Genomic DNA, 25,066 nt, shown 5'->3' on the forward strand with positions numbered 1-25,066 from the left:
ACCGAAGAACCGTTGTGTAAGCTGGTCTGGTCCACGTTAAATCTGCTGGTGTGGAAGTTTGGAGAGGGAGTGACAGCTCAGATGTCGCCCTCGTCATCTGACCGTGGTACAAAATTACGACGTCCGTCCTATAGTAGCCCTATTGTTGCTTTAAAACATAACTAAACTAAATCTAACATAGCCAGTAGAGGAGAACTTGAGACCAATCACCTTAGACAGAATCCTACATGCGCTGGACATCTATCTAAGGCTTTCTGAATTCTGACGCATATCATAAAAATGCAAAGCACGTATGCAAAATGCATTTAAATGTCTTTTTTTTTATTTTCTCGTACACATAGTATAAAGAAAGCGTAACAATTGTCAAAAAACTCGAACTCGAGATTTTGACGAATCTTCATGATTGAATCTCTGAGTTCGAAAAACACATTTTTAGAAAATGTCCGTCTGTATGTGACAAAGATAATTTTTAAAAATGCTTTCATCTAAATGGTTGAAATTTGGTATACTGTCTTTACATCAAATTTGCAGAAATTTGAATTTCTATCAAATTTTGAGTAAAATCTGTTTTGAGGAAATCCATCTATCCGGCTGTTCGAATATATGTCAACACGATAACTACAAAACGATGAAAGATAGATAGATAAGATTCGGTACACAGATTTAATATCTATAGTGTAGACACTTGTCAAAGTTTGAAACAAAACCAACAAATAGTCAACTGCCTGTTGGTCTGTACTTTCAGAAACATGTTTACTCAATAATTCAAAACCGCAATGACTTAAATATATCAAATTATGTATGGGATTTTGTGACTACAAGTGGAGTTTTCTGTCAAATCTTTGCTTCAATCGATTGAGAAAAACATGTCTAAGGCAAAAATTAGATCTTCTGATACTATTAAACGCATGCCAGGGATTAATTGCCAAAAAACTCACCATTCAGTGAGTTAAATTCAGTAAAAATGCTAAATTCACGCCTTCTTCTTCTTACGTACAGCCGACCACCTCGCCACCACTGAACGTAACAGTATCAACAGAATTTGTTGTGGCCCACTGCTATCTTTAGCATTGTCCATCCTTGCATTGATCGATTTGTCAAACCGACATTCTCTTCGAGGTAATTGGCCACAAAGTGGTCAATTAGTGTCCTTCTTCCTTATCTACAAACTCTCAAATAGTTGGTAAAAAACTGACAATTTTTGACATCATATCCTTCAGAGTTTTAAGATTACCTGGTACCATCAGTACTGTACTTAAGTCATTATTTATAATTTTCAGATTTTTTCTTAACTCCGAGATTTCAATACATTCCTTTAAATAGTGGTAAACAGTACCGATTCCTCCATAAATGCATTTGTTTCCCTGCATTCTTCCAAATCTTTGGAAATATGCAGGAAATCTCCCATGTCCTGATATAATTTGAATTATCAGTGGATGGTATCTTCTTATTTTTATTTCTGGATTAGGAATAAAATCGAAAGTTACTCTTCCGTTTTTGGACATATACCATATGTCAAAACATTGCAGCTTTATTTCTTCTCTTAATTCCCATTTTAAGACACCATTTGATTTGGGGACAACCATATCAACACCCTCTTTCTGTGGCGCCAACTTTGCATATCGGCCCGCCTGTTCATTACCATATATCCCAATATGGGCCTTAACCCAATTCAACTCTATCCACTTGTTAGTTTTTACACTTTTTATCTTTTCTTTTATTTGTCCATATTTCCTTATTACAATTGTGAGATGATTGTATGGCTTGTAGGACTGACAGTGAATCTGAAAAAAATTGAGCACTTCTGTCCGTCCTCCACCCTTTCACAATATTCAATGGTCATCTTTAAAGCTTGAACTTCTGCCGCTAAATTCATGCCAAAAAATTTTTCGTAACTATTGTAAGCCAATACCATGCAGGATGTTGTCTGGCATGATAAGTTTATTGCGGCATATGCGAGAAGGTTTTGAGGGAGACCACTTCGTATAGTTTTTCCTGAAAGTGATCCCATTACTTTTAAGTAGCCATGTATCTGTATGGTAATAATAATTTTTATTCTTAAAATATATCTGTCTACAATTTGTGTGGGTGATTCTCGTAATTCTTGATCAAGAATAATGTGTTTGAGAAATAATTGAAATAATAGAATCTGTGAACTTTGAAAAAATCTTGTTCCATAAAATGTAAGATTAGTGTCGAATAATTAATTACCTATGACTGCGGCTAGGGCTGGCAGGATGAGTCCGATGGAGATGAGGCACTTCATTTTGGTCCTGGATCGTCTGCTACGTGGATCCTCCTGGGGAGGAGGAGCCATCGGGGGAGGCAGGTGGTGACTGCGGCGCCCGTATGTCCGCTCTGAAAACATAAAATTATTTGAATTATTTTATTTGAAAAATGAAATATCATAGCTAAGATAGGAGAAAAAAAATGATAGGCAATTATTTAAAAATGAGATCTTACATATTTTTGAATAAACCAGGAAAATATATGGAGTGCTTATTACTATGATATTGGCATTTTCTAGAAGAAAGAAAAGTGTTCGAAAATGAAAGACGAAATTATGTCGAATATTTTTAGTTCGACTTTTTGAAAACCATCTAAGAAAGATGATTAAATAAGAGCAGCAAAGAAATGTAAATTTAAAAAAAAAATAATAAAACTTCAAGAAAATTTATTAAATTTGGTTCAGAATATTCTATTTTGTTCACAATTATTTATTCTGATTTACAAAGAAAGAATAATCAATAATAAATGATTAATAATTATTGCTTACAAATAACAATAACTTCTTATAAAAAAAATTTCGGGAAATACCGACAGTTCATTTATAGAAGAAAAATAATGGACATTCATTTTTTATTTTTTTTTTATTTAAAGTAGGTTTTCTATTTCTATCTTTTGCATTTTTTTGAAATGTATTTTTTTTTATCTGTTTTAATTTGTACCCTATTTATCTGATAACATAAAAAAAAATTTAACCCAGTATTTTTGGATATAAGACGGCTGTTGAACACATTTTTTTAAAAATATCTTATCATATTCGTGTCAAAATACTTATCCGAATAAAAATAATTCAAATGAAATCCTTGAAGAATTCATTCGAATTTTAAGAAAACATTATTTTAATCATAAAGTTCATATTATATTTTAAGCAAGTGAAAATTGAAATATTTTGTTTAAAGAAATAAAATAAATCCAAGGAATAATAAAATCTTCTATAATTCAATTTGCTCTTAGTGATATATTTATAGCATCAATACGTTTAGATATTTGTTACAGGCTTCATCTGTAATATTTGTATCATAAAAGTTTGGGAACTTTTAAGTAAATATAGTATATAATTTCAGTTGTTTATTTTAAAATTATTCAATTGAGTAAGTGTTTCTTACTTATATTTATGATAAAAATTCACAAAAAAATTATCAAACGGTATTAAACAACAACAACAAAAAATCGTTTGTTCCCAAATTTTATGTAAGCAGTCAGTAGAAATCCTAAAGATTATGCATCTTTTCTAGACTTGATTCTTCATTTTATTTTCATGAAGAAGTTTTATGAACACTTCTAGAGGATTTCAAGAAGAAAAAATGGAGCCATTTTTACAAATGTTAGAAACACTGAATTGCCTCAGCTCAGTGCACGTTGTTAAAGAGAGTGAGAAGTATTAAACATAATTCTATCCGAACATTATTTTTATGTAACTAAAAATGTAAAAATTTTTTAAAAGAAAAAGAAAACTTTAATTTGCAAAATAAAAATTGTATTTTTAAATTCTATCATATAAAAAATTTTAGAATATTTCGTAATAGAGAACGCATTTCTGAAAAACTTCTCTATTTGAACATTTCGTTAATGTGTATTAATTTACTGAAATTTTTTTTTAAGAATGCTATTATTCCAGATTTTTTAGTAATTATAAACCAAAGTTCAATATTTGAAAATATTTAACTTGCCATTTTGAGACTGAATGAAAAATGTAATCTATAATAAAATAGAGACTTTGAAATACTTATATGCAGTCTTACCCACATTCAAATAATAGAATTTCAACAATATTTTTAGATACAAAAATATTTTTGAGGTCTTTATAAACTTTTAAAAACAAATATGAAAAAAAAAAACACCTTTAAGTATTTAAGTTAAATTTAAATTATTCAAAGCAATGCTTCATACATTATTATAATAAATAATATAGTGACTGACAAATTCCATTTTTGCACTATAAAGATAGAAACTTCAGGTCTAGAAGTAACTCGACTACAACAGCAACTACAACAACAACAAAAAAAATACTAGAAACAAATAAATTTCAAGAAAAACAAAAATTCCATCTTGAAGAAGATCGAAAATTTAATCTGCCACATTTCACTTCGAAAACACTTGAATTAAAATTTTTCATTGCAAAAATAGAAATAATAATGAATCAAATGAAGTGAAGTGTTGAACTATATGCAAAAGATTTTTCCTAATGATGTGAAGTAAAAAATAAAGTTCGAAAGAAAGACAGGTTTTCTTCTAAATTTCTCGTTGAAATTTCATAATTCAGTAACAATCAGAAAGTGAAGGGAGAAAAGTTAATGAACCTTCTAACACTAAGAAAACAAGCAAAAATTTAAAACTGAATGAAGCAAGTATTTGCTTTAGAAATGATAAATTAGTTTCTTTTTTAGGTGGGTTCATTCCAAAATGAGAACAAGGAAACTGGAGCAAAAATGAATGAAAAGTATTTCGTCCTTTCAAGTTTTGTTTTGGTGTTCTCTTTTTTTCGGTAGAACTTTGGGCAGCTTGTCAGTTCTGGAGATGAATAGTAATTAATAACATCCCTTACACCCTATTTATGTCAAACGATAATTCATTAGTCCCAAATTCAAAAGTTGTAAACCAAAAACATTACTGAACTTCTTTTTCTGACTAAATTCATTCATTATAAAAAAATTGTTTATTAAGATAAATTTTCAGTTTTTGTTTGTGACATTTTCTTAATATAGTTTAAAATTTATGATCCCAATTCTAAGGATACTTGTTTAAAAAAGGGAATGACTTTCTCCATTAAGGGGAAAATTTCCCTAATATATTTATCTATATATTCTTACATTATTACAGTAGTAGATTTTTGCAGCTTTGAGAGCGTGATAATTTCAGTAAGAAATGTTGTTTTATTTTAGTCTTTTAAAATCTAAAACTGCGATTGTATAGGCAGACTGTAGGGGAAAAAAATCTAAATGCGGTGATGGAAGCTATGAATAATTTTCTGAAATCTGTAGAATAAATTGCGATAAAATACTTTGGTAGTATGTTGTAATTAACTAAAAATCTCCTATTTGTGAAATATTTGCATTTTCATATTATCAATTAAAAATAAATTCAGAAATAGCTAATAAATGAAAAGTTCCAAAAATTTCAGTTTTATTTTAATATGAAGCACAATTTTTAATTACTGTACGATATAAAAGATCATCATGAATTTAATTGTACACACAGAAACTCAATAAGAATCCATTAGAGCATTTGATGAATGAAATTGATTGCTAGCTCAGAATGGCAACAAAAGAAAGGGGAATGTTGCAAATTAATATGCAAAAATGTAGAAAAATATGTTCAAAAAGGGGGAAATTACTGATTTCAGTATTACCTGAATACCAAAATCCAATGTAAACTCATCAACCATAAATCTAAATATTAAAACAAGTAATTTTATAATGCTATTTCTAACGTATGGGAATTTGAATTTTAGGTAGTTATGTTTCAATTCTCAAATAAAAAGCCCATTTGTTTAAATCTTCCCTTCATTTATATAATTATAACACTTTGAAAGGCATAACAGAAGTAACACATCAAAATTTGGTCACCAAATATGATACATTTTATTAGCTACATTTTTTTTTCATGTATGGTATCAGCTATATTTTGCTGTGAATATGTGATAACTGTTTCTTTCGCACTGAGAGGAACTTCTCTGATGTGAAAACAATTGTTACTGAGTGACACAAATTCTATTAGATATTATATTTTATTCCTATTCCAGTAGTATTTTAAACAATATTCTTATGATAGCTAGTCGAAATTTCTAAGCTTTTACGCTTTTTATAGCGAACACTTACAATTTTTTAGAAGGGCATAAAATAAATTCAACCATTTCAGAAATCGTTAATAAAAGTAAATAGGGAAAGAGTCAAAATATTAATAATTATTTTTCTGGAGTCATCTCAGAAAAATTTTTATAAGTTGCTGAGTGACTATTATATTAGATTAAATCTATCGCATAAATCGATAATGTTGCCAAATTTTTTTAATTAATGATGTGAGAATTCTGTAATTATAATTCAATTATTGTATGTACGTTTTGCTGTAAAATGCAAAGTTATTAATTTCTGAAAGCCATTGGAATTAGAGAATTAACAGGATAATGAAATAAAAAATATATATATGGGGTGGTCGTTCATTTCAGAATTCTAATCAGTTTATTGCTGTCAGAAAGAAATGAAATGAATACTAGTATTTTGTTAGAAGATGTAAAATAAAGCAAAAAAAGCAAACGATAATTAAAGAAAAAATGAGTTTTACATTTTAACTAATTGAACTAAACTAATGAACTAAATTTACTTACTTAGTGAAAATCACCTGAATTAACATTTTCTTTTGTTTTGCTAAGACGATGGCTTATATCACTTATCAATTTTATATCAGTTATTCAGTTATTGACTTGTTTAATAGTCTTCTTAAGACTATTAAACAAGTCAATAACTGAAGATCAGATAAACTTGATATGTTTCTTTTATAGCAAGGAATTATTTTTATCACAATATTTCCATATTTTATCACAATATTATGGAAATATTTTTTAAACTTCATTTCGATAAAATTTATTTTATTCTTTTATTGCATTATTTAAAAAGCAAGGGTATATAAATAGTAACATTCCTTACGACGAGTATATTATTTTAGAAAGTTTTCAAAGTAAAAAAAAAATGAAATAAAAATTAAAGTTTTTTACTAAATACTTAAAAAACAAAACAATATTTTATTGCATATAATGATTAATACCGGGTTTGAAAGTATTTTTTTTATTCTATTTTTGGCCCCTGATCAGATAAGAACATTTGATTTCAAACTCCACTCTGTTTAAAAAGTTTTGACGTTAATTATTTCAGTATAATTACCATATTTCAGATGCTTTATACATTTGAATATCGAATGCTTTTCTATCTTCGGAACAGACGTTACAGTTTATTTTTAGACATCAAATAAACTTGTTACAATCGGGATCACCTTATTTACTCTATTCAGAAATTTGCTGTTTTTCAAAGTAGCAATAAGAATATTACAAAAAATAACAGATATTCTTTTTAGTACCTATATTTTTTAATATACCATTAAGATAAATGGTTTATACAAATTAGTTAAAAAGATTCAGAACGTCATAATAATAATTCTAAATGAATATATTCATGATTCACGAATGTTTTTTGAATTGACATTCGGAAAATGCATAACATATTTCCGATGAATACATTTATATATTGTTTGAAACTAACCAATAAGATATTTTTGTTAATCATAACAGTTTATGATTAACTTAAAGAATTTTTTTAATAAATTATTAGAAAAAATTATCTGTTAAATTTGAGGTGCTCTTAAGAACACTTTTAAATAGAATGCATTTGAGTTTTTATGTTCACAAAAAATGGAAATTCTGGAGTCATCTTTTCCTTATATAAAATTTAAAGTTTAAAATCACTCGAGGATTAATTTTAAAATATCAAATTGTAAGGACTTAAATTCATCAAAAAAAATCATTAAGGCTTAGAATACGAATTCAAGGGAAAAAAATGTTTAAACTTTATTCTTTTTTTTTTTTTACCCTTATCACAATGACTGTAATCTTTCAACCAGAACGCCATTTTCCTGGTTGAATAATTGTGAAAGACATCGAAAATTGAGAAGGGAAAATGTCTTATTCAGGGTTGCGTTTCGAATAATACTTTCTCATTACAATCCACTTTCCCTTTCGAATCCATTCTTCGAAAATGGGTCCAACCAAATTATTTCACAAATGCTCGAGTCCGTTGTTGTAAGCATATAAATTACATCTTCAGTTCGCAAATCATTAAAATCGGACTTGTTTCTAACTTCTAGCTCTTTTTTTCCCTTAAAAAATGTAATAAGCATTGTTGGGATATAAAAAAAATTATATATATGTATTAAATTTTAGTCAACTAAATATTTCGTCTTCTTTCAACAAATAAAATTATAAATATGGCGAATTATTTTAATGAACTTTCCCTTTTTTTCTCTAAAACATGTATGCTTATTTTTCCGCTCGTCTTTATTGATCACTTTGCCATTTGTATTCAAGAACAACTTAATTTTTCAGACATATTAAATATTTTCAGAAAATGAATAAAAATTTTGGCAGCACCGCTTTAAGAATTCTTGATGTTTAATATATTTTCAATATTGATTATTCAGTCTAGTTATTTTTATTTATTTAAAATGAGCTCCAAAAATTTCAGTGTAAAATATTTTACAACGATAAAAAAAAATTTCGACTAAAAGAACATGTTAGATTTTTATGAATTTTTCAGACGTAACGGATATTTATTTCCAAATTATATATATGTAATGATATTTTAACTCTAATTTCAATTTAATTAATTTTCATAGTAACTTCATCTTAATTAATTTTCATAGTAACTTCATCTTAATTTAGCCCATAGTAACTTCATTCTAAAATATTCTCTTATTTCGTGATCCAATTCCACTGTCTCTACTTAATTAATTCAAGAGAAGCTTTGTTAAATTGTTGAATCAGCTAAAATCTAACTTTCCTACTCTACGTGTGAAAAGATAACATACCGCTGATCAAGCAAATTCTTTTTTAAAATCTTCCTGTGTTTCCCCTACCTTGTCCACCCGTGTAAAGAAAATCCCTATTGAAATCTCATAATACATTAGCACTGTAACGAAATATTTTCCCTATCAAAATCATAGGTTATATAAGACCAGGGATAAAATGTCCAAGAGCTTTTCCCTCATTCCGTTTCTGTGTCGCTCTGTGTGCTCATCGCTTGTATATATGCTTGCTTCTTCAAAATGAAATAAAACGACGTCACAAAATTAAAAGTATCTTCATTGTCTTCAAACTGCATCATGCATCACAACAAATAATATCATTTATATATATATATATATATATATATATATATATATATATATATATATATATATATATATATATATATATATTTATATATATATAATCATCATAAGCATACAAAAAAAATTGCATGGATATTTTGATTATTTTTAAAAAAATGAAACAAATATATAATGCCTGCGGGGAAAAAGTGGGAATTTCGAGTCATACATATATATAATGATATTTTAAAACTTAATTTAATCCTAATTAATTTCCTAAATTTTTAGCCTAATTCAGCCCATGTCAAAGTTATTCTAAAATATTTTCTTATTTCCTGATCCTATTAAATTAATTCAACTGAATTTTTTAAATTAATTTTCTTTCTAATTAATTCAATTGAAGCGTTGTAAAAATGATTGCGTCAGCGGTTCCCACGTGCCGAGTGAAGGGATAAAGAATCGCTGATGTAAACAGATTCTTCTAAAGGATCCCTCTGTTTCCCTTGTCAAGGTCGACACGTGTGAGAAATTCCAATCAGAATCGACATGTTCAGAAATTTCATGTTATATAAGACCAAGGATAATTAATTTCTGGCTTCTTCTTGCCTAATCTGTTGTTAGGAACGCGCGTGTTTTGTCTGCGCCTTCTTATATATAAATTTTGCCTTCCCGGGAGGGATTAAAGCGAATTTAAAAATGCAAAGTCTCTTCACTGTCTTTGAAAATGTCTTCTGATAAAAAAAATTATATGCTTACATTTTATATATATCGGATAGAGATCAGTGGCAAACTATAGAATACACTTCCGTATAATGCAGCCTGTTTACTAATATAAACTACTAATATAATATACTAATATAAATTATCTTAAATGATTTTTATTTCAATTGCATTATTGCGGCAAAAGTATTAATTTTGATCAAGGAAGCAAATTTTGGAAATATTTTGTAAGGTTTTCAAGTTTTTAATAATTGTGTAGCGGTTACATAACTCTACTACCTTCTTTTTTGATACAACAGATGGCGTATCTTATTAATATCAAAGTATATTTCCCATGATCCTTCTTGGCGGTAATTGTTAGATTATATTCAGAGTATCGTGCATTTTCGTGTTCTTGTTTGTTTTGTCGTGAAATGTGGAACTTAGATATTAATTAAATAACTGTTTCTGGAACACGTCTATTTTTTTTTTTTTTTTTTTTCATCTACCTCATAATGAAGTTATAAGGAACAACAACTGTTAAACACATCTGATGCTTAGGTTTTCAGAAATGCACACTCTGGTTGATAATTTGTCTTTGATCATAAAATTTAAAAAAATATAACTAGATATCTTTGGAAAAAAATATCGAGGCATATTTTTCTATGAATATTTTAAGAAGTTGCTTAAATATCATCCAATGTGTATGCAAAAACATTTTTTAAAAAAGCTGATCTGTTTTTGTTTTTTAACAGATAATTAAAAAAGAATTTAATAATGAACAATAATTGTTATATCATATTAAATAATAAATAATTTTATATTAAATAATATTAATAATTAAATTAATACTAATTAAAAAAAGATAATAATTAAAGATTTCAGTCACCGGAAGATGATCTCAAATTATCTTAAAATGAATAATAATTTTACTGGAAAGAAAATTTTAGTATAAAATTTACCACAAACAATTTCAGTGTGTTCTGAATATGTATATAATTACCATAGTCTTAAATTATAAATAATTTAGAATAAACACCTTCAAAGGTGGAAACAAAATCGCGTAATACTTTATTTAAAAGAATATCCGACTTTTTTTTTTTCAATTTTTTAATCACCTTGTGATTAAAAAGTGCTTCTCTCTGACATTTTTAATTTTACAAACGTGTTTTAATTATTTTTATGAACTGCTTTCAGTTTTCTGAAATTCCAAATACAGTGCTAAAGATATGTTTAAACCAGCTTTAGTGGTCTCCCCGAAACTTTCTTGCGTGCTTTCAAAAACCTGAAAATTCGGGCATTCCCAACTTTTTCAGGGTTTAGGATTTTATCTGGGAGAGAGGAGTTGGGATAATACCTTTATTTTGATACACAAGATTGTTTTGTGTTTTGTAAAAAAAAAAAAGTGTGCATGCCATTGACGAGCAACGATTACAAAAGTGGATCTTTTTGATTTACATTTAGTGTTTTTTCTTCCCCTCTGAAATCTAACCCCGGGGAGGGGGGCACCTTGGATCTCGCCATCCAGGAGGGTACACAAAAAGGTGGGGAATCTGGCTCCTCTCAAGAGAAACCACAATTGTAGTCACAAATTTACATGCCAAATTTCATTTATTAAATCAATATTTAAGTTATTCCGTTTACATGCAGATAAAGTACAGACTGACAAACAAGCAACCATTTGACAGATTTGATTCAAATGATGAAAGTCTGGTGGCCACTATACAAAAATTTGAGAATTCGCCCCTTAGATCGTGTGATTTAATACCATAGAATTTCTTTTTATGGGGTTATTTGAAGCTAAAGGTCTGTGCCAACAAGCCTACAAGCACGCGTGCATTGAAGGAGGAAATTCAATGCTGCATCAAAGAAATTCAGCCATATTTATGCAAAATGATCATGGGAAATTTTGACAAAAGAGTGAACATGTGCCAGCAAAGCCGTGGAGACCGCTTGCCCTATGTGTTATTCCATACATAACCCTATCTTGTGTATTTTACGATTCAATAAAAATATGACAGCTTGAGAAAAAAACTTTTTTTTTTTCCTATTTCATTCAAATCTTGCGTTAATACGTTCTTCTATCGTGTAACGCTCCCTTTTTAGTAACCCTAAACTATCAGCTTTCAAATGGGAGGTTTTTTAATAGGGTTGCCAACATTGTACTGCATGAATGGTGGCAAATTCAAATCTTGCGTTAATTTTGGGACACCCTTTATTAGAATGTGAATTGAATTTACTAGGAAAAGCAAATATCTAATTTTCACTGAAATCAAATTCTGGTTATTTAAAAGGGGAAAAATCGATTACATTTTTACCTTTCTTAATCTGTATTTTAATATTTATGATTTGAGAAAGAACTGCATCAAAATTCCATCAGAAATCTGAATAAAACAATGAATCAACAATTGAAATCATTTTCCCACGTGCTTTCTCGTTTCATTCATTGTTAACCCAAACATTACTGCCTAAAAATAGTCGTTTTTCCACTGCCATGTGCGCACAGTTAAGAATTGCTTCACGTAAATCCGGTTAGCGTGTCAGCAACCTCTGTAACTTCTGACAAACCACTAAGGAGGAGGAGGAGGAAGGTTTTCTTTTCCGACTCGATTCTGATGTTCGAAATCTCCCCCAAGCCCTCTGGAAATGGAACACGGAACACGTCTCTTTCCTCGTAAGTTGGGTATTGCAGACTGGAGGGAAAAACAGACCGTAAACGGCGTGCCGTCGCGCTTTGGTTCACGGCAAGGGGCCACCGAGGGAAAGTTGGACACAAAAAATATTTCTTCAACGGATTTAGCCTCTGTTTCCCTGTTCAAGACAACCAATTGAAGGTTGCGTGACAATGATTTGTTTCTCAATAGCAGGAAGTGATGGAATGTGATGGACTTAATGGTATTGACCTTTCATTAAAATTGTTCAGGTCGTATTCTTAGGATTTCGATTCTGCAATTTTAAAGAACAGTTTGGCAAATTTGTGTTTGATAGGTTATGAATAACCTTCTTCCCTCATCCAGTCGTTCATTCATAAATACACAATCTATTTGAAGATTCAAAATTTATTTCTATAATCTACTTTCGCCACATCCCCCCCCCTTCAATTTCGTGGTCGTTGTTTGTCATTGTTAATCTCGAACCAGTTATTAGTGGCATAAATTCATGCATATGTAGATTTGAGAGCTGTACAATTTGTGCTGATGTGAAAAGCTGTTGATGGTAAAATAAAAGAATTAATTGTGAATATGGCGGAGATAAGGAAATTTAATTTGTTATGTCGCTGAAACTAAACTGATTGTTTCAAATAATAATAATAATTAAAAAAAACAGAGAGATTGGTCTGCCCGAAACTTTCTCACATGCTCCTTAATAACGATGGGATACTCCTTATACGATTTTGGATTCGGTCAAAGCCAGACAGTACTCAAATACTTATTTTCATAGTCTCGCACATAAGTGTTCTGTGCTTCACAGTACAGTGGGAAAAACTGAATATGCCCTTTGAATATCTTCGTATTCACTCAAATGACATCAAAATTGGACACATAATTACAATTTGAGGGAAAAAATCGTATACCAAATTTTAATTATTTAAGTTGTCACCTTTTTATGTTGTCGTATTTAAACGCGTGAGAATATACAGACCTATAGGTGGTCAATCCTTTGACGGATCTAGTTCCCCCCCTTTTTTTATCCATTTAGCTCTTTTTGTTTTGTAGGTGCCGTGTTCAATTGTACTCGGATAACCAGACAGACAAACTTCCTCAATATGAATTTTGTTCAATATTTGATAAAAATCTACAAATTTGGTGTAAAGACCTTGTACCAAATTTCATCCGTCAAGCTCAAAATCTTTTTGAATTATCTTGTTTACATATAGACAGATATAATTTCAAAAATATGTTTTTCAGACTAGGGGAAGTCTAAAATGTGGAGATTCCTCAAAGGTTTGGAATTATAAATTTTTTAGGATTACTGTAATTTTTCTTCGTGTACTAAATATTGGAGAAGGTAAAAATCAATGATATTTATTCATATGACAATGAAGTAGGTTTTGAAATTTACGACTTACAATTTTTGTTTAGTTTTTTTTTTAAACAAATATATTTAAGTATTAAAGATAAATATTTCTTTCACGTTTATGAAAAGTAAAAGCAATATATTTAATTAAAAAATATGCCGTCTCTTGAAAATTGTGATTTACGATTTGCACATTCTGAAGATTGTCTGATCTTCATATGATTAACTTGAACTGATTTAAATATTCAACAAGCATTTTACATTCTTTTTTTTTTTCATTTAGATTTAAAGATAAAATAAGTGCTAGAGAATGTAATTTAGAGAATAAGCTTTAAAATTTAAAAAAAAAAAATACTTCTCAATCAGCTTATAGGAAAGTAGTTTTTTGTCAGTCTCTGAGAGTCCATATTTAAGGCACAAATGAATAATCTTCACAAAATAGCGAAATATGTGGCTGCGAAATTATTTTTTATTTAAAATTATTCAAAGATGGTTTTTTACACATCTATTAAAATGATATTTTATGAAATCCAGTGATTTAACAAGTTGATGAAGGCATGCCAAAATGGCATATCCTATATTTGTTAAAATTCAATTTTGTTGCAATTACAATATTTGTTACAATTACATTGAATCCCTATATTTGTTACATATTTCGTTATGCTATTCAAAGTAGTTAATGACATTCTAAACATAACGTTTCGTATAAGTTTAATAACCATATTTAATAATAGTTGCCATTATAAATGGATAATATTGAGATGTAATGTTATTGAAAAAAATCTTCCAAGAAAATTAAAGAGGCTCCAACCATATGAATTATATCCTCGAAATATTCACATAAAGTACTTTGCTCTAAGCTCTAGATTTCTAGCTGTTTAATGCAAAATATAGCAAGCTAGTAATTTAAGATATTCATTTGAAAATTCATTAATTATATTTGCAATGTCATTCAGTAGACAAACAAATTGAAACAGAAAATACAGAATGCATAATAGGTACATAATAACAAGATATTGTGGGAAGCGCTGACAGATCCCGTATCCTGTATGGCGCCATGCTGGCCATGTTGCGTCACGTCATTAATCACGTGATGCTTTCCCGCCATTATTGGCAGACGAGAGTTAGGCAGTGAGACTGCAAGACGTGTAGCTCACGCTCATGTATCTTTTATGTTCTATGTAGTAATGTTTTGTCCTTTGTACTTTAATCTTAATAAATATATTTCAAATATTAATGCTGGTCGTTGCCTTTTCCCACATTTTTGGGGGCTCGGCCTTTCTCGTGAATACCCCTAGCAAATCCCGCCAAATTGTTGAAAAGCTGTGGACGTTAGTACAATTTAAGACGTTAAATTGATGCTAAGAATTTTGATAAGAGTGGATTTTTGCCGTGGATATTTTAATGGACGTTAGTGCACGTTTTGGATGGATATGATTCAAGTGGAAACGTTAAAGGTTCAATTACTTCGTGTTCTTGTGCAACTGTGCTGACATATACTGGCTGCTTTAAAAAAAAAAGGAACTTTTAAGAGTGAATAATTCGACTGCTCCCAACCAGGTAGGCGCAATTTTTTCCCAAATTTGTAATTTATAGTATAGTACGTTACTTTATTCCATTCTCCCTTTAAATTTTAATCCCGAGTGAATGTGCATTAGTTCTGTTTTAATTCATTACAATGTCTTTAAAACTAGGCGATATTGAATTAATCGCTAACTCCCTTAAATATGCAAAAACTAATTCCGTAAAATTGCTTAACTCTGTGTTAGGTTACAGTAATTTTGACCATTCTTCTCGAAAAAGAATGAGAAATTTTGAAAGATTTGAAAATTTAGATGTAGAAAAACATAAACAAGAGTTGTTGAATAATTTTTCTTTATCTGATTTTATCTCCGTTTCTGATTTATTACATTTAGAAGTAAACGAAAGTAACAAAGATGATTTGTGTGAAAATATTTTTAAAGCCCTAACAAATTTAAATGAATTTCAGAACTCGCTAGATACTAGTTTTTTATCGGAAACAGAAGAAAAACCTTTGTCTCCTCAAAAGGTTTCTCAAACCGAAAGTTCATCTATGAGTAATACGGGTAATAATTCTTCCTTCCCCATCCCCGTAACTTCAGACGAAACATTAATAAATAACAGTCAGGCATTAATTACTGGCGCCAAAAGGGAATCACTCGAAAATGATCCCTCGAATAAACAAACGATGAATGAAATAAACCTTCAGTTTTGTTTTTTATTACGCGATCTCTGTGGTAGTAGCAGAAACTTCACAGGAAATGATTCCTATTCGATTAAAAGTTTTTTTTATGATGTTGAAGAGAATTTTTCTCATTTCCTTCTTTAAGCGAACAACAAAAATTAATCTTTGTAAAGAGATTAGTTTCCGGCGCAGCTAAATCTTTTTTATTCTCTCAAAGAAATCTAAATTCCTATCATGCTTTTAAAAGTGCATTCATTAATGAATTTTCCGATAAAGTAACTTCGATTGAAATACATAAACAACTAGAAAGACGTAAAATGCGCTCGAATGAAACTTTTATGCAATATTTTATTGCCATGCGTGAAATTGCGAATCAGTCTGAAACCCTTATTGATGAATGTTCTATTATTCAATACACAATAAATGGGATACAGGGTTCTCCTTCTGATAAAATTATTCTTTATGGTGCAAAATGTTATTCTGAGTTTAAAGAAAAATTACGAATTTTCGAAACTATCGTAAGTGCAATGAACGCAAATAATTCAAAGATGTCGTATTCTAGATATGCTAATGACGGCCAAACACGTGATACAATACATAAAATCCCTGTCCAACAAAGAGAATCAAAATTGAATCTTAGTAATCCGACTAACAGTAAGACGCGTTGTTTTAACTGTAACGATTTTGGACATATCGCAAAGTCTTGCCCTAATCGTAATCGTGGTCCTAAATGTCTTTCTTGTAATTTTTTCGGACATAAATCTTCCGATTGTCATCGTACTACTCGGAATGACAGTTCTACCCCACGGGATAATGTCAACACTTTACATTTATTGCATTCTCCGTCGAATATGCATAAAGAGGTTGTTATTCTTAATAATACACTTTCCGGATTAGTCGATACTGGTAGTTTTTCGACACTTCTCAAACATTCTGCATGGATTAAACTAGGATCGCCGCCGTTGACGAATAACAAGATGACACTAACTGGATTCGGTTTTTCCCAAACTAAAATAATAGGTTCCTTTGAATCTGAAATTATTATTGACAAACAAAGTTTTCCTGTTTTTATTTCTGTGGTACCTAATAATTGTAATACTTATGACCTAATAATAGGTTGCGACGTAATAAATCAGGCAAATTTGACAATTAAACCTGACGGTGTTGTATTTTCCAAAATTTCTAAATCTGATGATCCTGTTGAAACTGACAGTTTTATAATGGCTATTTCTGCCGAAACTCCCACGTTTGATATAGGTCCGAATATTTCTAAACAAACTCGCAATGAGGTTGAACAGATTTTGTTAGCCTATAAACCTAACAAAACTAAAACCGCGAACATCGCACTTAATATAACGCTTACTGACGATGAGCCAATTTTCCACACTCCTCGACGTTTACCCTTTGCCGAACGTGATATAGTAAATGCGCAGATAGACGAGTGGTTAAAAAATGGAATTATAGAACCATGTTCTTCACCCTATGCTAGTCAAGTTGTCGTAGTTCGTAAGAAAGATGGAAAACATAGAGTCTGTATAGATTATAGAAAATTAAATCGTAAATTAGTTAAAGACCATTATCCACTACCATTAATTGATGACATTTTAGATCGTCTTCAAAATGCTAAAATTTTCAGTACTCTCGATTTGCGTAACGGATTTTTTCATGTGCCGGTAAAAGAAAAAAGTCGTTGTTACACCAGTTTCGTCACAAATACAGGTCAATTTCAATTCCGTTATATGCCATTCGGTTTAAGTTCATGTCCTCCTGTCTTTATGCGATACATAAATGCCGTTTTTCGTGATCTTATTGCAAAAGGCATTGTCCTCCCGTATATGGATGACATCGTCATTCCCGCAAATAATGAATCTGAGGCTCTCGAACGCCTTAACACTGTTCTAAAAGTAGCTCGCGATTATGGACTAGATATAAACTTTAAAAAATGTCAAGTTTTGCATAGTCAGATTGAATTTTTGGGTCACGTAGTAGAACACGGCAAATTGCTCCCTTCACCCTCCAAAACTAAAGCCGTTCTTAATTATCCTGAGTTAAAAAATGCAAAAGACGTACAACGTTTTCTAGGTCTTACGGGATACTTTAGAAAATTTATTCCCTCATACTCTACTATAGCAAAACCACTTAGTGATCTTCTTCGTAAGGACAGCCCCTTTCTATTTCAAGCTCAGCAAAAAACTGCGTTTTTACGCTTAAAACAGTTACTTTCTGATAAACCCGTTTTAACTATTTTTAATCAAGGCAGTCCCATTGAAATTCATACAGACGCGTCAATTGATGGCTTGGGGGCAGTCCTACTACAAAAATCCAAAGATGATAACAAATTCCATCCAGTGTATTATATGTCCAAGAAAACGTCTGACAGCGAAAGAAAATACACCAGCTATGAACTGGAGGTACTCGCCATTGTAGAAGCTCTTAAAAAATTCCGAATTTACATCCTCGGATCACACTTTAAAATTATCACTGACTGTAATGCATTCGTCAAAACGTTAAATAAAAAAGAAATGAATTCCCGCATTTCGCGATGGGCATTATACCTTCAGGATTTTGACTACGAAATAGAGCATCGAACCGGTTCAAAGATGACTCATGTCGACGCTCTTAGCCGAAGCCCATGCTGCATGATCATTCAAGACTGTGTCAATCTTCAAATTTTCAAAGCTCAACAGACAGATGAGCATATTACAGCTATAAAAGCATTACTTCAAAATGCACCTTACGAGAACTACATAGTCAAGAACAACATTTTATATAAGAACTTAGACGGAATCGATTTATTTGTCGTACCTGATGATATGCAGGCCAACATTATTAAATCCTGTCATGAACGAGGCCATTTTGCAGTAAAACGCACGCAGGAAATGTTAAACAAAGAATTCTTTATTCCGAACTTGAAAGAGAAAATTGAACGATGCATACGCAACTGTGTAACATGCATTCAAAATAACAGAAAACGTGGCAAATTAGATGGCACTTTGCATCCACTTGACAAAGACGATACTCCCTTTCATACATACCATATTGATCATTTGGGTCCTCTTCCCAGCACTTCTAAGAAATATAAGCATATTCTGGCAATCATCGATTCCTTTACGAAGTTTGTGTGGCTTTACCCGACCAAGTCCACCGACACCGCTGAAGTTCTCAATAAGCTCGAATGCCAAAGATCAGTTTTCGGTAATCCTTCAAGGATTATTACGGACAGAGGTACCGCTTTCACATCTACGTCATTCAAAGAATATTGTGAACATCAGCATATCACCCACATTGCTATTACAGCTGGACTTCCTAGATCAAACGGTCAGGTAGAAAGACTTAATTCTACTATCATATCTGTACACTCCAAGCTATCCATAGAAAACCCTGAGAAATGTTATAGCCATGTTGCTTCCGTTCAGCAAATTATTAATTCTACATTTCAACGAAGTATCAATTCTACTCCATTCGAAATTCTGTTTGGAACTAAAATGAAATCTGAGCATGATATAAAAATCCTCGAAATCGTCAACGAAGAGATCCAGTCTGCACTTCTCCAACAGCGTGATGAGCTCCGTAAAGATACAAAACAACAAATCCTCAAAATCCAAGAAGAAAATCGCCGTACCTACAATCTGCGTAGGAAACATGCTCAAAAATTTCAATTGAATGATCTCGTCGCAATCAAGCGCACTCAATTTGGCCCTGGTCTGAAATTGAAACAAAAATTTCTCGGACCATATAAAGTGATCAAAATTAAAGCAAACGACACATACGATGTTGAAAAGTGTGATTTTTTCGATGGACCATCAAAAACTTCAACTTGTGCAGAATATATGAAACCATGGTCCAGCAATATAGAACATATCACTTGAATTGTGTTAAAAGTAAACACTGAACACTACTTAAAGAGAAAGAGAACTACTTTCCTTCTTTTTGTGTGTGTATATTTGGACGATATAGACTTTGATTTTTTTTCTCTGTTTATGTTGTGTTATTATATTTTTATATGTTCAACACTAATATTATTTTTATTTTTAGTTAGTTATTCGATATTTCCAGTGCACGCTATTGTATTGCTATATACTTATGCTGTCACGGATGGTATGACTATTTTATTTGTTTTATCTTGTGAATATTTCAATTTTACATATTATTATTTTCCTGTATTTGCTGTTTGTTTTATATATTTACTTCAATGTACTGTATACCATAAGGCGAGGTCGCCTATCCTGTCATGATGGCCGATGTGGGAAGCGCTGACAGATCCCGTATCCTGTATGGCGCCATGCTGGCCATGTTGCGTCACGTCATTAATCACGTGATGCTTTCCCGCCATTATTGGCAGACGAGAGTTAGGCAGTGAGACTGCAAGACGTGTAGCTCACGCTCATGTATCTTTTATGTTCTATGTAGTAATGTTTTGTCTTTTGTACTTTAATCTTAATAAATATATTTCAAATATTAATGCTGGTCGTTGCCTTTTCCCACAATATTATAGTGTGTGTATAAATAACGTAAAATTAAATTCAAACAGTTGTTTTCAAACGGATAACTACCGCTCATTAGAATATAAAATAATTATTTTACAAAGGATCTTCAAATTAGATTCTTAAATAGAAATAATTTTATATAGTATATCAAGTTATAATATGTTTTCTCACTCGTAAAGTTCTGAAAACAATTATTCACTTTTTAAAGTATTTCGACTAATTGCTTTCACAATTGCTTTTACAGCAAAAAGAAATAATTTAAATCCAGTATTTAAGAAAAGAACGATGAATTTTTTACTGAACATGGAAGAAGAAATTCTGCATTAAGTTATAACAACAGCTTTATTTCGTTAAACTAACTTTCATATACGTTTATCAATTCATTTACATTAGTTAAGAATACTGGAATTTTGCATATAGAATGCAAGAGAAAATAATTCGTTGCATCTCTATATCCTTTTATATATCCAATTCGATGCATCAATATATATTTATTTACAAGATTCACTGAAAAATATAGAAGGTTCACTTAATTGTTATTATTGAATTCAAGTTATTAAAATGCCATTTTCAAATTAATATTATTAAATGTTATTGTCTTTTCCCCTTTGATTTTTTTTTGTAATGAAAGTTCTATTTTTCATTTCATTTCTGAGCTTTCAAGATACTTCGTGTGAGCCTTTTGTTTTAAAAGGAAGCTGCAAAAACTATCACAAACCTACTCATCCTTGCAACGATACCAAATCATATTTGAACATGATCACTGCCTCAAAAAATAAAGACTCCATTTATCCCTATATAATAAACATGTTTTATATCTATGTCCACACAAGACAAAGGATTATGACCTGTTCGACTCAATAATGTGATCAGTGTTGCGGAAAAACGGTAATGGTCCGCCTTTGCAGCAAATTAGAACGACTTAAAGGGATCATCAGGCACGCTTACAAATTTAAGAATGAAGCCGCTGCCGAGTTTTTGCGATGGCCTTTCTAATGACTCTGCTGGCACGCACTGTTCGCATGCCTCGGGTGATATCATCGACTTCTAGTCCAGTGTTTTCAAACGAGGTCGAGTAGTCAAATATAAGATCGGATGTCCGATAGTTTTTCAAAGCGCGTGCTGGCCGGCATAAACCACTATACGAAGTTGTGTGTGAAGGTTTCTTTATTAAGGCAAGACATGTAAAAAGTAATGGATATATGCAAATCTAAAGAGATGAAAATTGCATTTGACATTCTTTGACATTTGCCTCGAAACTGAATGGAGGATGTAAGATTTTGGAAAAAACAAAATTCATTCTTTTGTAGTTTTATAAATAGAGTAGGTCAAGTCCGGTAAAAGTAAAGTTTCTGGGGAAAAAATCCAGTTTGAAAATTGCACAATGTGACTTTTAGTAAACAGAAAAATGTTAGAACAAAATAACTTTCATTTCCTTTGAAGAAATTATTGTGAAAACTAAAATTACTTGTTTTAGACAAACTATCATGATTTTTGTCAACAATTTTCACAAGGAATGTCATTATTATCTTATCAGACGTTTATGTATTTATCCAAAATGCAATTTTTCATCATTCTTTTAAATATTCAAATATTTATCTGTTAGGATTTTAAGGAAAATGTTTTTAGAAAAGTTTTGAAAAAAAGGGGCATCTAATTTTCACAGCATATTTTCGAACTAGTATACTTCCTAACTTTACTGAAATTTTTTTTTATTCATATAAAAAAAAATTAGAACCATAAATAAAACCAGCAAACAGAATATTTGAAGAAAAAGAAGATTTTAAATGAATAAAAATTGTAAAAATGAAAACAGCGTTAAAAATTGATGAATAACTTGTTACAAATAACTTATTACCTTTCTTTTTTCAAAAATAATTTTTGAACACTTTTTCATTTTATTTAATATTTTGTATTAAATTAGATCTTAAAAATTTTAAATTTTACTACTCCAATAAAAAATTAAATGAAACACAATTTTAAATTTTTGTATCAAAAATAGCATATCCATTCAACAATATTTAGATTAGCGAATTTCATTTTTGAAATATTTATTAATCTAAGTGTAGATGATATTTGTAAACAAAAACTGTATAATTTTCATTATCACATGTGGTCTACTAAATGCTGTAGAATGAGCATTACAAGTGACATATTAAACCGTGTCATTATATTTCAAAGGATATTCATTTCAGATAAACAAATTTGATATAAAGTTTAATTACATTTAAATGGAAAATAATTTGTTTCAGAAAGCAGAACGAATGTTAATTGTTGAGAAATGAAAATTTTTATTTGATTTTTGAAAACTTAAAGATGTTTAGCAATATATTTACTAATAGGAAATAACTATTAAACATTTTTTTTATATTTATGGGGAAAATATATCAATCATAATAGAACTTTAGAATTTTTAATTTTAGTGGAGTTCTATTGTTCGAAAAAAAGAAAAGGCATATTTGCTGGGAATGTTAGTTAAAGAATTAATTTATTTCAATTAGTAAAAAGAAAAAAGAAAAAAATGCTGATTATAAGCCCAAATGCCACTATATTTCTTTATTCTTTTTGTGTTAGAAATTATCTCCTTTTTTTACCTTTATTTGAAATATGGTAAAAATCTTTACCTTACCTTTATTATTTATCGTCCTTATAATCTGTTATTTTTTCTTTTCTTATGATCATCTTTTTAAAATAAAAATTTTATCCAAACAAATGTCCAAAAATATTTTAAGTGATTATTTTGCATGCTATTTATTAGTGCATTAGCTAATCACTGTATACTATTTCACTTTACTTTTATATGCTTTTTAATATTAAATAAGCAAAAAATAAAATGTACAAATTTGATTCTGCTTTATGATGGGATTTTACCAATGTAATATTGAGAATTAAAATTTTCGTAAAAATGTAAATTTGCAGGTTTCTTCGAAACTCAATGAAATTTGTTTTAAAAAAATCGTAAAAAGTTCCTTTTGTGAAAGTGAATTCGAATCGGATATCCTGAACCTTACTTTAAAGATAAAAGCAACTAAGGAATAAATTTTAGTAAATAATTACTAAATGAAAAATAAGAATTAAATTATTCATATTCTTTGAAGTAGAATCTGTAATTACTTTCCGATAAAACGCATAAACAATTGAAACGAGTAATGTAAATAAATATCTTTTACAGCCAAATTTAGAATAGATATTGCCACAAATTAATTTTACAAACTGCAGTGAAGCTGAATTAAACATGTCTGTTTACATATTCTTTTATAAAAACGAGTGAAAATTATATTTTTATGAATTGAGTAATATCTTATTATTCGATGAAATAAATTTTTATAGATGCATTTGGTAGTATAGCTGTATGTTTGAGGAAAAATGGTGTAAGTGCAGTATAAAAAAAAAGAAAAAATAGTCTTTATAAATCTATAAAGATAGTTAACACCATAAAAATTTCACAAAAATACTTCCTTTTAAATCAACGATAAAATATGTTTAAGTTCTAAGCCTTCGATAATTGTCTTCTACGCTTATATTCTCTTATCTTTATCTAACATATGCCAATTTTTTTTTCAATTTCTTTTTGTACTAAATTTTCGAAGAGGGTTATGTCGATATTGTATTTTTTATAAATTTTAACCCTTTAAATTATTAAAAAAAGGGAACCGCAAATATTACAATCTAAACCATACCGCATGTCAATGTTGGGCGGAGAGTTACCTTTATGGTTGCCAAAAGTGTTCTGGGAAAGTTTCGAGTGACTTAGAAATTCCCTTACATGCGCTTTATATTTTCTTTTCTTCTCAAATATTTGAAATAATCTGAGAAATTTAGTACCATTGTCTTTTTTTTAAGCTTTACGTCAGTGTTTTCAAAAATAAACAGATATACTCTGAAAAAATACTTATGTTACACGGATAGTCATAAAATCTACTGCCAGTATAATCCATTACTCAAATTTCTGTGCATCGCTATCTTGCAGCCTAAAAACAATGAAGTTAAGTCCTTTCAAGTCATTAACAAAATACGAATCTCAAGCCAACTGGGATAAAGAAAAAGCAAAAGTAAAGTTTGAAGAAAATCGAGACATTTCATCCTTTTAATTTATTTGGATAAGTTTATACAATCATTCGCTACTGTCGCCAGTATCATTATATTTCTATTCCTTTTATTGAGATAAGTTGAAAAAGTGAGGAAGACATCGATTACCAAATGAAAAGAAATCTTGTCAAATGTTAAAATCAACGTTTGGCAACGTTGTTCATTTCAATTTTTGCTACTAAGAAGAACGGTTAAGAACGAACTAAGAAGAATTTTTGGCAAGAACGGTTTTCCCTAAATCTTTTGTGCCGACTGTTATTTTAAAAAGGAACTGAAAATACAATGGTATTAGCAACGACAGTGAATAAATGTTCTGGATCCTTAAAATAAATATGGATAGCCATACATCTGTAGTTTTATAAAATTTTTTTGCATAAATTACCTCACAGATGATCTCTTGTTCACTAATGAGTTGAACGACACGTCT

At 30.1% G+C, this 25,066-nt stretch overlaps 1 protein-coding gene across 1 annotated transcript in view; it reads right to left on the reverse strand.

The window, feature by feature from the left end:
• The window catches only part of LOC129965394 (uncharacterized), a 44,214-nt gene that overhangs the window by 8,320 nt on the left and 10,828 nt on the right, over window positions 1–25,066 (reverse strand). The window contains exon 2 of the mRNA XM_056079238.1: window positions 2,212–2,358. Coding sequence (XP_055935213.1) covers window positions 2,212–2,358 — 147 coding nt within the window. The remainder of the gene's footprint in view (window positions 1–2,211; window positions 2,359–25,066) is intronic.

This window comes from Argiope bruennichi, chromosome 4 (assembly GCF_947563725.1).
Source record: "Argiope bruennichi chromosome 4, qqArgBrue1.1, whole genome shotgun sequence".
Classification (NCBI taxonomy): Eukaryota; Metazoa; Arthropoda; class Arachnida; order Araneae; family Araneidae; genus Argiope; species Argiope bruennichi.